The following is a 14,636-nucleotide window of genomic DNA, read 5'->3' as shown; positions in this document are numbered from 1 at the left end:
GTCTGTCTGTCTACTTAGCCCCCACACTGGGAAGCATACAAAGTATTCTGGAAATACTGCCTAAATGTAATTTAATTAGCTGAATGCATATACCACAGTCAGGCTTCAATGCAAATTTGTTATTGCTGACCTTTTTATTATCAGGGTGTGTCATAGAAAAAACACACAACCTGTTCAGCATTCATTTGTTGACACAAAATGTGTGTGCAAAATGTGGATTTCAAAACATATTATGAAGGAAAGTCTCATAACACGACCTGTATAAGCTGCAGAGGTGGAGAACGTGTGTGATAATATCTGTCACAAATCTGTTATGTTAGAGGACAAAAAAAAGGCAACAGAGCCTCGGTATATGCAAGTTGCGGCGGCATTGACATAGATGGATGTCACAACAGAGATGTGCTGGAGTGGTAACAGTGTCCATAAACCTGTGATCGATGTGAACGCCACAAGGAGGGAAATGTGTTTTCAATGCACATCATCACGTCTCCGTGCGCTGACAGACAGATGTAGTCTACTGCTGACGTGTTAAGCCACATGTGTCACTCTAACCACTCACATGCTCATTATTATTCTAAACTCACACAAACAGGCAGAAATACAATTTACATGTGCTTACAGAGAGCGTCTGTCAAATGTGCTCTTCTCAAGAACAACGTGCCAGCATTGTCAGTTGGAGACGGAATGACAACCCCACAAAAGGGACTGAAGCATTATCATTCAACACAAGAAGCACACATCAGTGTGAGGTGCAGAGAATCATATAAGGAAACTAGGAAAGTGTGCAGATTCCCACCATGCAAGTTGCCTAACCAGGAACCGCAAAGTTTGGAAGGCAGTCATAGCCATATGGAATGGAACCTGTGCAATTTGACTGGTATACGTTTTGGACTGCATTTGTAGTAGCGAAAAGTGGGTTTTGAAGAAAACACAAAATTGATGAAAATGTAGTCTGGCACAAATGGTCAGGGCCTAGAGTTGTGTCATGATCCAAGACATGATCCAATACATGGAAAAAAAGATTTTGATTCTGTCTGTCTGTCTGTCTGTCTGTCTGTCTGTCTGTCTGTCTGTCTGTCTGTCTGTCTGTCTCTGCGTGTGAGAGAGCGAGAGTGAAAGAGAGACACACAGGTGGGACAGGACATCTACAAGCCACCAACTTATCACCATGCGACGCATGGTTGGCTTGTAGGTGTCAGGCCCTGTCATGGTAACAATGTGCGGTAACATACCATGTCAGTATCATACTGACATGATACTGACCATGACCACATGATAATGACCATGATACTGACATGATACTACATACAGTTAAGAGTTCTTGTTCAGAGACACCGACACATTGCCAGGAATCAAACCTGTTTCCCAGCAGCCTCTCTAGCCATTCAGCTAAGGCCTCCCCAACATTGCACCACCATGCCACCCAACAGCTTAATAAAGCCAGTCAGACCCGGTCCAGGGTGGACCGCGTCGCCTGGCCATGGCCCTGCTCTGGGGACACCTGCCGCCGGTTCTCTGCATATCCGAGCTGGGAAAAGCATTTTCAAGGAGAGGGAGTCCTCACGACCTCCAGGACCCTGGCAGGAGCCTGCACGCTCGTCTCGTGCCCGATGACGGCGACTCTCGCTTCCTATACACCCTCTCGCCTCAGTGCCTCTGATCGTGCAGTGCTACGCTGGCCAGAGGGGAGAGCGGCCTCGGATTCTCACTTCCATGCTCTGCTGGCCCTCGCTGAGAGTGGCCCACGATGGTCTATCTGCACCAGCCTGGCAGGCCGGTTCTCCACGCATTCGTGCTGGTGGGAGTCTGAGCCTTGGTCGAATGACATTTTCAAAGGTGGGTGGAGGACTCCCGACCTCTAGGACCCCACGCTCGTCTCGTGTCGTGTCCGAATATGCCACTTCTCTCTTCCCAAATTCCCATAATTTGTCCCTGCAGTGCTACCCTGGCCAGAGGGAAGAGCACTCTCAGACACTCATTTCCATACCCCACGGGCCACACCGGCCCACAATGGTCTCTCTGCCCCGGCCTGGCAGGCCGATTCTCCATGCACTCTCCATGGAATGAGGGGGACAATCTCATTCCCCAAAGTCAATCCAGTAGTCTTTGTGATGAGTCTGTAAATAGTGATATTTTCACCTGCAAAGTTGTGTTTACACAGCAGTGGAAGCAGCTGCTTTATTTCACTTCCATTATCTGGTCCAAACTGGGCAATGGAAGACAGCTCAATGAGTTTGGGATGGACACTCCCCAGGCAGGCATCTGAAGAAGAGTTTATATGTTCAGTCTAATCTTCACTGTGTGATGTTGTATGACTTCTCCCCCTGCTGTCATACTTGTGTAATCTGCTGTTTTCTCCCTTTTTAAGCCTGGGTGGCACAAGGGGGGTTTGAAGTGGGAACTACATGACGATGATGGGAACTGTCATCACAGACCCATCGATGGCTGCTGCCAGTATGCGGTTAATCCCCCAGAGTAATCCCACCAGCACCACAGAGAAATCAGTCACAGCAAAAGGCAAAGGCAGGACAGTGCACTGTAGCTCTCTGCAGTGTGCACATATATACACACCAGTATACAAAGGCATGCTTGCAAAAATACACATGGAGAAAAATAAACATGTAGATGTGTTTTTGTGCTGATATCATATGGCTCTGCAGCCAAAGAAAAGGCAGCGTAATAATACCTCATTTATACTCCGTAGTGCAAATGTGTCACCCAAAAATAGCAGATGTACAAGCTGGCAGCGCGTTGCATCTGTGGCGTGTTGTGAGCTTGTAGATCGGCTGTTTTCAGCGCGCTGGAACACTGTCGCATGGTGAAGTATAAATCAGGCTTAAGGCTTATACTGTAAATATACTGCAGGCTGTATAGTGTAAACATCAGCAGGAGCTCTCCAGCTGTCAGCACACATGCATACACAATTACACAGATGCAGTGTATATACATAATATATAATCGTGTCCAAGTACGCAACGACAGAAACACATAGAAAAATGTGTTTTGACAGTACAAAGTGCCACAGTAAAAGGGAGTAACAACTATAACTGTATAGGTAGAAAAACCCCACATTGTGGGGGAAAAAATGTCTTTTTCTTTATAGGACCTATGGATAATTTATACTGCATAATATACAGTACAACTCTGTATGACCATGTTGCCAATCAGTTTAAATTGGGCTTCAGGGTTAGGGTCTTGCTATAGGCATGTGTGTATCTGTTGCATATTGCATTCGTATTCAAATGATTGAAAAATATATTCAAAGACGAAACTTGCAAAAAAGCTTTGCATCAAGACTCTTGACGAAAAGGATTGTGCAACCAAATGAGACGTTAGAGGGCGGTGGTGGCTGAAGCTTGTTATAAATGTTAATCCATGAACAGCTGTTAATGATCATGAGATTTCTTTTGACACGTGAACATAACTTGTGCAAGCTCCCATGCATTCAGAAGCGGTGTAATCATAGATATTAAAAAATATAGGTGCCTCATTGGCCGCTGCAGTTCATTGGAGAGACCTGTCTCCAACAGGAGGAGGAAGTCCAGCGGAATCTTGAAGGCAAGTGCTGCTGGGAAAGGGAAAGAGGGCGTCGTGCCTCCGATTGGCCTACCGAACGTCCCAATGTCCCCTTCCGTTCTTCCGTTTTGCTTCCGCTGTGCTTCCAAGGAAGCTTTCAGAAGGAAAGGAAATGGTCACATGACTGGGCTGCGCCATGACACTTTCATGGACACTTTCATGGGAGCCAAAACTCACACCGGAAATTCAATGAATACATGGCAGTGAATGGAGCCAGCTGGATCAGCTTATAACAAACATTATGTCTGAACAATTGAGACATTTGTCACATAATCGGTTCAGGAATATAAAAGAAGACATATCACAGGTTGTTTTCTAATCACTTGCTTTTCGATGTGCACAGAGTGCACAGTATATAATTGTATTTGAGGATCTAAAAAGCAGCAGGTATCGTTTCTGGCTCTGAGGTATCGAGAGATTTGACTGACAGACAGGAAACGGTGGGAAGTCTCGTGATACTTCAGTACGTTCAGAAAGGTGCTTTGTGCTCTTTAGATACCATACCTCTATAAAATTACACAGTGTACACATCGAAAAGCAACACAGCAGACAATAATGTGTTACATGTCTTCTGTTATTGTCCAGAAGCGATTACTTTACAAAAGGTCTCAGTCATTCAGAAATAGTGTTCATGAGCTGGTCACTGAGCTCTCATTGACTCCAATGCATTCTGCCGAACTTCTGGATGTAGTTTGGCTCCCATGAAAGCATCCATGAAAGTGTCATGGCGCAGCCCAGTCACGTGACGTGACCATGTAATTTCCTTCTCTAAGCTTCCTTGTGTGCTTCGCAAGGAATCTCGGGAAAGCTTTCCAATGCAATCACGCATCGCCACCGCCTCCCGTTGCCTCCATGTTGCCTTCCGTTGAGATACAGACGCCACAGAGCCGGAAGAGGCGTCTACCATTATGTCTATGGGTGTAATATCCTAGAGCGTCGCAGTCCCGCCCATTTCAGAACCACGAGTGGCCCAGGAAATAATTCCCCATTCATTTTCCCCATAGGCTTTTCAAAAAGTATTTATTTAAAGACGTTTACACCGCGGACACAGCCAACTCGGCTTGTGACAAATCATGACAATAAACACAATGTTTTGGGCCGATCAAATAATTAGGGCCAGTTTTTTGTCTTCTTTTTTTTTTTTTTTTGGTCTTGTCTCGTTTAAAAAAAAGAAAATCTTGATTCTGTAATTCATTGTTTTAAATGATGATGTCTGTAGGCTATTATCATTAAATAAATCTTTACAAAAAATAATAATAATTAGGGCCACTCGTCATTCTGAAGGGGGCGGGACTGCGACGCTGTCTGCATGGTCCTGGGTGACTGAGCTCGATAGATAATAGGCTATTACCTCTATTCTCTCCCAGACTTATCCCTATGGGAGACAAAGAAAGTACAAGATGAGATCTCACTTATATAGTTCTCCTTCACCCAATGCTCTGAAATAGGTCTCATTTAACACAATCCATGCCAGTACATTACAATAGAAACGCAGACCAGGTGCCAGCGTTTCTATTGGGAAAAAAAGTTGGGAAAAAAAAAAAAAAAAAAAAAAAAAAAGGTACAAAACTGTGACGTATCCAACACTGTCCGCGGAAAACCTTGTAAAAGTCTTAAAAGTTATCAAAAACGGCGAATAAAACAAATAAAACATAACTCAGGTAACTCGTGGTCGGCGGGGAAAGAGGTCTTTATCAATTAACTTGTGTAACTCGGGTTCAGCAGTCTGTTAAGCGAGCCTCATTGGCTCCATGACAACTACAGTGAATTGCAGTACATCTATAATAGGCTGAAATGTGTGTAACAGACGCAGAGGTCAGAGAAGGAGTCTGAGGTCAGAGGTCAGAGAAGGAGTCTGCACAGACGCAGAGGTCAGAGAAGGAGTCTGCACAAATGTATCTCATTTCAGTTGCTGGCATGCTGAGACGTAGTGATGCACATTTTGCCCAATATCCGAATCCGATTACCGATTCTTTGCATGGTCAAAACGACCGATACCGATATTGCTTCTATAAACAGTGCATTCTTATAACCTGATTTATTAGACCTATAGTGACGCACATTTCAAAGTTCAAATCTCCAGAAAGGACTGATTGAATCTGCAGCCTTCATCATCACAAAGGGTTTTTCCAGCTTCACATTCAAACGTGAATTCTAAAATAAAATATCAGCTAAAACTGATATGATATTTTGATATTGGTCCGATGCAGATATTGCAATTCTAATGCTAATATAGCTGATACCGATGTGATGACCGATTAATCGTGCATCCATACTGAGAGGTCTTGACTCAAGTGCACCACATTGCCATGTGGACATGCCTAACATTAGGAGGAGGTGTTCTTTGTTTTGCGAGGGCCCCAAGAAAAGATAGTGAAGTGGATGGCTGTGACTGACCATGTCTGTATATCATATGTGAAGTAAGGGGCAAATATGACAGCTTATTTCATTGCAATGTGCAATTAAGTATAGTGCAGGCTAGGCAGCAAATGATTTATCCATATACCTTTGAAAGGGTACCTTTATATAAGGACTTGTGAGGGTGATGAGTTGATAGAAGGGGTCAGACTATGTGTCAATTGAACCCGCCATCAATGGCTGGACATTAGGTCACAGGGTAGCCATTGGTAGAATCAGACTGTCAGGAATGAAAGGTGCCAGGGGCAACGTTCAATAAAACATGAGAGCAATCTTCTCACCAGAAGTAAAACTGCCTGGCAGTTCAACTCTAGGCAGCCCAAACAGATTTCCCCTGTGAGCCCAGAGCATTGCAGCCGCTCGTTCACTGCGGCCAGCAATCCACGCTGCCGTCGACAAATCGACCGTCATCGCCAGGAATAGCACTGGAAATTGGCCAAACTATCAAACAGCATCATCTGACCTCTGACAAAGCTTATCTCATAAACGTAAACGTATGGCACAGAAATGATAGTGTCTGGCTGCCCGCTGTAGCTTATGTCTCCGCCTCATTAACCGCTGATATTGGAGGGGTTATCTCAGTCCACAGCTTACTAGTTTACAACTGTAGTTCACCTTATCCTGAGCGGAAGGAGTAGGGTTCAGTTGTCTGGAAAAAAGTATTTCAGATGAAACATCGTTTGAATGTGGTGATTCTTCATGTTGGGAGAAACACCTGCCGTTCTGCTATACAATGGTACCTGCACAGCTACCCAAGCTATTTACTGTATGTCTTCCGCCTGAGTGTGCTTCCTATGTTGCTTAATCCATTGAGACCTGGAACGCATCCATGTCACGTTAGCGTTTAACCACATTAACCATTAACCCATTTTGGGCGGGAACCCCTTTTGGTGTTTTAAACATTATGTTATAATTTAGCTATTGAAAAATAGCAGATCTACAAGCTCATAGCGCGCCACCGAGTGGCGCGCTATGAACTTGTAGGTCTGCTATTTTTGAAAAATCGTTAAAATGTGCCTCAAATCTTTCAGAAAATTGTCATGATTTAGAAAACTTTGAATGGGTTAAGACTGTCTGCCACAGGGCATATACGTTCAGAAGACAGGTGATATGCTTCACATGTTCTGGAGAACACAACCACACACAGATCCGCACACACACACACGCACGCGCACACACTGCTGATCCAGCATCATCTGCGACTGTGCCCCGGGCCAGTGTAATACTGGATAGGGGGCGCACTACAAATACCAAAACTATGACCTATAACACCAGGGATCTCCATAATTATATGGGCATAAAAGGAACAAAGACAGGTGAATACAACGGGTGACATGGCCTCCGTAACAATGACTCAGACATTTGGTCGGATTGGCGGTGCGACGTAGGTGTGAGGACACGTGTAGCAGCTATAACCTCTAGGTATAGGTTCCCTCCCTCCTCGTCCACCCTCTAGATTATATATAACTCTATGGGGTGGACCACGTTGTCACCATGACTTAGCCTGAACCATAAATATGGAGTATGTTGTCTAACCTCAATAGTCCAATAATAATGTAATTTGACCTCAAACTAATTTGCTTTAAGTAGCATGTGACATGTCAAACTAGGGTGTTTTCATGATGCTGAATCCATTCCAAGCATTAGTTTTGCATAAAAACACCCCTTGGACTAATAACGGCCATAGCCACTTGCCCAAATGTGCATCACATTTGTGATGACAAATGACAAAGCAAAAGGAAATTTAGAAAATATTTGCCTTATATAGGATGTCTATGGTGGCCATACTGTACAGGCCATTTTCAACACTCCCCCTCAGACAATTCCAGGCAACCTTTTTTCTGTTATTCAGGATATATCAAAGATACAAAATCAGATGAGTTTGGTTCTTTTGCAATTAGTTTGAGGTTGATCCTGTATTTCCCTTAGAGTTCCTGTACTACAATGTGTCGTCATGGCATCAGGCACAAACAATTTTCAGTCAGATCCATATATGGGCACAAAATGGGGCAAGGTACTTATCGCACCTTATGTCGTATACCTACTCAGGTACTATACTGCACCGGATAGATACTATGCATAATTCTGTAGATAGATTGTCTCTTCCCCTTGCCCCTTTCTTCTTCCATTTCTCTTTTATGGAAACAACAACAATTTCACCCACTGTTTTACACCTGGAAACCTGTAATGTGACGATAAATTTGATTCTGATTCTGATCCCACACCTCTATGGGAACATGCCGACTGTAGCAGGAAGACAACAGATGCAACATGACGTATGTACAGCATGTGGACACACATGGCTGTGCAAACAATCAGAACCATAAAATTGTATGTCTGAGTTATATTAAGGAACTAAAAGAAATACAGGTCCTGTACCAGCATCAGTAAACAAACTGTATTGCAGACCAAAAGGAAAACACAAAACTGTTGCTTTTGAAATTAATTTGCAATATTTTTATCTGACTTATCTCACTTAAACAAACTTGATCAACCAAAATAATAATTAAATTCAATTGAACAATCAAGATTTAAAAAAAATGTAAGTCTTGCAACCTAAAGTTCCTTCGATGTCTTCAATGAGTCAAGTATCAAAAATGTAATCCCAAAAGTACGAATCAAACCAAAAATGTATATTTTCCAAAAATCAAGCAATCCATAAAGTCATCAAATACAAACGCAATGCATTGCTCAAAAAGGGAAAAAAGTATATTCCTCACCCAACCTTCAAGTCAGGATGCCACAGCAGTTTCCCCTTTGTTCAAAAGCTCTGAATTGATTCAGAGCTAAACCCTCAGAAATGTTCCTTGGCCAAACTTTTCTTCTTCAGATCTCAAAGTTTTCCAGCCCACTACTCTGTGGTTTATCAATATCAACTTCTGATTCTGCTTTAGTATTGGCTTTAAAAGAGTCTCTTTTACAAACCACCACCAAACACTATTTTTGTTACCTAAAATGGAACCCCTGGCTCGGCTGGCCGCGTCACTTCCTGTACCTTTATAGATGTTCCTACCTCACTTCCTGTAACTATTGCTAGCATGCTTTTTCCCCACAAGATAAACACCATGCAGCTCTTCGTATGTTTCATAAATGGAGCAAATTGCTGCATGGAAACAAGGTGTTAAACGTGCCAGTAATCATAAATAAACGGCTGCACTGGATGTGCTACGTAGAGAGAGGTACATGCAGTGAGTGGTACATCAGACCCCATTGCATTCCTGGAGACAATCTACAGGGGGGGTTGACATGTTAAGGCTTATTTCCCCTTTGCCAAGATAGAGTGCCAAGTCCTTGGAATTACCTGACATGCCATGATCAGGTCCAGAGGATTAACAGGAGAGAGTTCTCCTCCAAAATAATAAATCTAAAACATTTTCATCTCCAGAGAGTGGCTTAGGTGGAGGCCAATGAGTGAATGTCAGACCTTGACCTTAATTTATGTATATTTCCCTCATGCAAGCTCACAACAGCATGACATGCCGGCTGAGCAGTTAGTCATCCATGTTATTAGATTTTTTCCCCCTCATATGACAGGAGGTGATGTTGTGGTGGTGTGTAGTTGGCATGCTGAAAGCAGCCAACATTGACATCTCACAATAAGTTAATGGACAGATATTAGAATGGCATTATGTGCAATCATGTTATGTCACACATATGATCAGGTGGGGCACATTTGAATGCCTATAAACAAGAGATTTACAAGTGCTGCAGAAATGCAGTTGTGCTGCCATCTAGTGTCATAAACAGACCTTGCTTCCTGTTGAGCTGTGTGGATGTGTTTATTTTATTGCAATATCTTTCCCCGGTGAATGCATGTGTCTGTGATGTGTTTTTGCTGATGGTAGGAGTTATATTCCAACCCATTAACGATTACAAGACCACATGATCATGTGCATGTACCATGTATTTCCGTCAAAAGGCTTGACTGTCCTCAAGTTGCAGAATATAGTTGGTACTTTTTGTTCTACAATGGGAAATGCATATTATCACCACAGGGAATCAGACTTGATGCTGCAGAGATTGCCTGCTCTGTCCTCCAAAAACGCCCGCTGTGTTTGGGCTCTGCTCTGTGATTGACTGCAGGGATGGGCCACAGCAGACTAAAGCCACTCATCATATCAGGAGCTATAGATGACCCAGGAACAGCACAGACATATCACACTGTGTCATATCAGGAGCTATAGATGACCCAGGAACAGCACAGACATCACACTGTGTCATCTGTCAGGCAAGCTGTGCAGGTGCAGAAGAGAGGATTGGCCAATAGAAGATGAACTGGACAGGAATCTGAAACACTTAAAGGACAACGTTGGTTATTTTCAACCAAGGTTCATGTTTTAGGTTCTTATTAGAGAAAGTAAAAGGTGAGCGTAAATGTTGTTTCATTTGCTGCTTTCTTTCGTTTTAACGATTTCACATCCAATAGATCCTGTGATCTTTTGTGGCCAGATGTAATTTCCTGGGGTCTAATAGGACTACAGTAAATAATAATAATCGCCGTAAAAGTTTGTAAAAAAAAAAAAAAAAGACGATAAGATATTTAGCCACTTGTTCAAATGCCTGTCAAAAATAGCTAAAATCGTTAAAACAAAAAAAGTTTAACACTCATCTTTTACTTTCTCTAATAACAACCTAAAACATGAACCTTGGTTGACAAAAACTAAAGTTGTCCTTTAAAGCACTACTTTGTTGCATGACGAATGGCGAACATCTGCTATTTTCTATTTTGGATAATGTATTACATTTTTGAACAATTTTCTAAATTATCCCCAAATAAGGATGTCAGGGCTTTAACAACCTCCCGCTTCCCCCTAAACCCATTATGATGCAGATCATGTGATCTGCTATTTTCAACATTTCTGGGGGAAAACATACATAGATATTTTAATTTGAAACATTTTGAAAAATCGTCACCAGTTTTGGGGAAAACGAGGGTGACATGGTTAACCACTTCCCCCTCCTCAAACCCCCCAACACAGCCCTTTATCTCACCTCACACCATCACTCATGCTGAGATATGTCCTGTGTGTTACGCGCCACAGAAACAGACTTTAAGGCTACAACTAGGAAATAAAGGATCTGTTGAAGGATGATGGGGTTCTACAACAGCCACACTGTGGTTGCTGCCATGTAGAATCGGAATAGGATTCTCTTTATTCACCAGTACAATAAATGTACAACTACAAGGATTCATCTCGGTGGCATTGGTACAGAGACATGATGTCTGTGTTCCTAGCAAGAAACATTCCTGCATGTCTGTACACAGAAAAATCCTGTTAACCACATGTGTGAGTGTAGCATCCATTCTGGGCATGTCATATTACGTGAAAATTCAGAGAAAATAACAGTAAGTAAAAGCTCATAACTTGTGGCATTGCGGCATGGGGGAAGGCTAAGCTTCTACATCTGTTATTTATTTTGAGTGGAGAGATTTCCTTGTAGATTGGCGATCTTTGGCGAAGAGATTTGGTGTAGACTAGAAGGGAAAAGAGAAGACCAAGTTTAAACCCCTTTCTTTTTGAGGCGAATGCGAACAAAAATAAAAGCCTGGGTACCGAGGCTAACCCCTGGGTTACCCTGGTCAACAAAGTATATAGGCCATAGGGTTTAAGTGGTTAATTTAATCCTTGATGGTAAATCTATACACCTTTAAGTTAAATGAACAGTCTGGTAGTCATAGTAGCTCCTTGATGAAGGGTTACAAAGTGGAGAGGGTCTTATTTGTTTGGATCGCAATCCTTTGACTCTTTGAATTGGCTGAAGCAGTTTATGAACATTCCAAAAAGTAGATTCTCACAATGTGTTGTGAGCTTGTGAACCGGCTTCTTTTTGCCGTTCTTTTTTCTGTAGGCTTGAGTCATGGGGGTGAAAAATAACAAAATAGAAAGAAATTAAACAAAAATAAAACCATTCACAGGAGGCCACATTTCTCTTTTGAGTCTCGAGCTGAAGAAGTTTGGGAAGCGCTGCAATAAGAAATTGTTATTCCAAAAAGTGGCACAGTTCAATGATCTGTTGAATGTGATCAGTGGGCGAGGTAGAGCCTCATAGACGGACATATTGCTCTGGTCACTGAGAGGAGGAGGAGGGATTGTGTGTGCTCACTGGAGCTGACAGGTACCTACTTCTGATCCAATGTGATTTATTTCCACATAGAGCCTGGATGTGGACAGTGCATGGGCAGGTCAATTTAGTTTGGGAGAGGGGAGAGGTTTCTGATTGATAGAGTCTGGGGTCCAACCATGTTCCCTCCACTCCGCTCCCCCCCATCAGGGCCCCTGATATGGCCGATTAATCCTCAGTACACACAACAGAGGCCTCTGGCAGGGAGACCGAAATGTGTGTCTGTGTGTGTGTGTGTGTATACTGTATGTGTGTGTGTGTATACTGTATGTGTGTGTGTGTGTGCGTGTGTGCGTGCGTGCGTGCGTGCGTGCGTGCGTGTGTGCGTGCGTGCGTGCGTGCGTGCGTGCGTGCGTGTTCCAAATCCAACCTGCCAGCCAAAGAGCAGACTCATGCTCAATGAGCCCAAGATGGGATCCTCCATCTCTGCTGGAAAGAACTTGTGCTCTCAAGCCCACTCAGGCAAAAGATTGAACGTTTAGCCTGGAGGCACGCTCTTTAGTTTCAACACATTTTTATAAAAGGCCAGCATTTTAAGTACTTCAGATGGGAAACTATAGAAGGAAAAAAAACTTTGAATAAATGTTAGGTTTACCCCCACGAAAGTACGAAATTACTGTTTAAATAAATTAACCTCACCAGTAGATGACAATAGCTGACATCTAGAAGTTGAATAACACTGTTTCAATTGTCTCAAGTTAAAAAAAGATCACACCTGTGTGAATGTGTGTGTGCGAGCGTGCGTGTGAGACCTAATGCGACCCCAATCCCTGTGTGTGTGTGTGTGTGTGTGTGCATGCGTGTGAGTGTGCATGCGTGTGACCGACCTGTGAATGCGACCCCTAATCAGCATCAGCTGCAGGGGTCAATAGGTCGTACTTAGACATACGGAGATACACACATAGACACACACACACTCAGTCGATGCGATGCGATGCGATGCAACTTTATTGTCAGCTTGCACTGAAATTTGTTTTGCGTCCATGACGTCACCATCCAAGATACAGACAAGACATAGACACAATACATTACAAAATGATAGACATTACAGGACAAAAATCACAGAAACCGTCAGGAACAAGAACATATCCTCTGGTTTAAAATAAAAAGATTTTGGTTTAAAAACAGGACAGACTGATGTACAAAAGAGTTTTTTAGTCTGTTTTTGAGTGGTGCACTGCAAACCACTCCAACAACTGGCTTTGTACCCGTGTTTGTTCGTACCAAAGAAACGAGCATGGTTGCTATGGTTAGAACCCAAAAAAACGAGCATGGTTGCTATGGTTAGTATGTGATGTCACTGACATAGCTGATCAGACTATATAAGACCTTGCACCACTCAGTTCACACAGGTGTGATTTTTCTTATATTTAGAGACTCTAAACCGCCTGGAGGGTAACAGTTGATATTCATCATTTAAAACATATAAGGGGTCAGAAGAGGTACTCTTCGCTAGTCTAAGCATGCTCTTGGACTGGGCCTCTTTAATTTAAAGGAATGTAACACAACCTCAACAGGCCTACCAACAATTTTAGCGTAGATCTTAATTTGGCTATCACTCTTGGGAGAGCTTGGCACCGTTCAAAAATATTCAGAATCTGTCTTGTTTCAGTGAATCTATAGGCTGCAGAGACAACAATTAAGGCAACAAACTTCTAATCTTACCGGGGAGTGTTCACACAATCTGGGAACCCATTCGGTAATAAATTAAAAAAAGGGATTCTGCAATGCACTGAAGGATCTGTCTTGAGAGATTACAGTTCACACAAATTCTATTCCTCACAGAGATCCGGAGGAGAAGCCTTTTTCAGTGGAGAAGAGATTGAAATTTGAAACAGGGAGAGATTGTGAACAATTTGATCTCTTCGAAATGCTGGGTGAGCAACCCTCTCTAGCAAACACTGTCACAAAACCCACAAACCCCTTCAAAAGCTAGACATGTGAACAGGAGCGGAGCGATTCGTTCCATTATAAATATCATACATCAGTGTGGCTGTACCACCAGTCCCTGGCGTTTGATTCAATCTCCCTTTTCCTGGCAACACCACCACGACCTCCCTGTAGGACGGTGTGGTCAAAGTCAAAGTGCTTTCTGATGTTCCATCATCAAGGGCTTGTCCACCGCCTCCCACTCACATCATCCCATAAACCCAGCCACGGTGAGCCACCTTAAGTGGGTTTTATACTTTTATCCAAACAGGACAAGACCTCCAGATAAGGATTCAAATCAATATTAAGGCCAGTTGTATCAGATATCTATTGAGGCGGACGGTATATCTCTTTATTCTCTCCTCTCTGGCCCGCACTGAAAGATTTTCTTTTTTTTCTCATGTTCATCTCTCTCCTGAAGAGGAGTGACACTTAATAGATAGCCTCCAACTAATCCTATCTTTATGCTCCGGGGGAGTAAGTTACAGGACTGTAGCCCCCCTTCACAGTTTACTTCTTTGTTGCTTTATATCATAGCCTACTTAATGTCATGCTCCATGCCAGTGGCCCTTGCAGAACATGAGCGACTG

General features: G+C 43.0%; 1 protein-coding gene across 4 annotated transcripts in view; it reads right to left on the bottom strand.

Moving 5' to 3' along the window:
- Window positions 1-9,394, bottom strand: part of LOC306933509 (transmembrane protein 132D) — a 60,939-nt gene extending 51,545 nt beyond the window's left edge. The window contains exon 1 of one of the 4 annotated variants that reach the window (XM_079515757.1): window positions 9,296-9,394. In XM_079515757.1, coding sequence (XP_079371883.1) covers window positions 9,296-9,302 — 7 coding nt within the window. In that variant the 5' untranslated portion in view covers window positions 9,303-9,394. Of the gene's footprint in view, window positions 1-8,550; window positions 8,641-8,714; window positions 8,884-9,295 lie in introns of those variants that run through there. The other 3 variants (XM_079515758.1, XM_079515759.1, XM_079515760.1) reach the window with 3 other exon arrangements.
- Between the last annotated feature and the right edge of the window lie 5,242 nt (window positions 9,395-14,636).

The sequence above is a fragment of the Electrona antarctica genome, assembly GCF_951216825.1.
Source record: "Electrona antarctica genome assembly, chromosome: 12".
Classification (NCBI taxonomy): Eukaryota; Metazoa; Chordata; class Actinopteri; order Myctophiformes; family Myctophidae; genus Electrona; species Electrona antarctica.
This window is presented reverse-complemented; position numbering and strand designations above follow the sequence as displayed.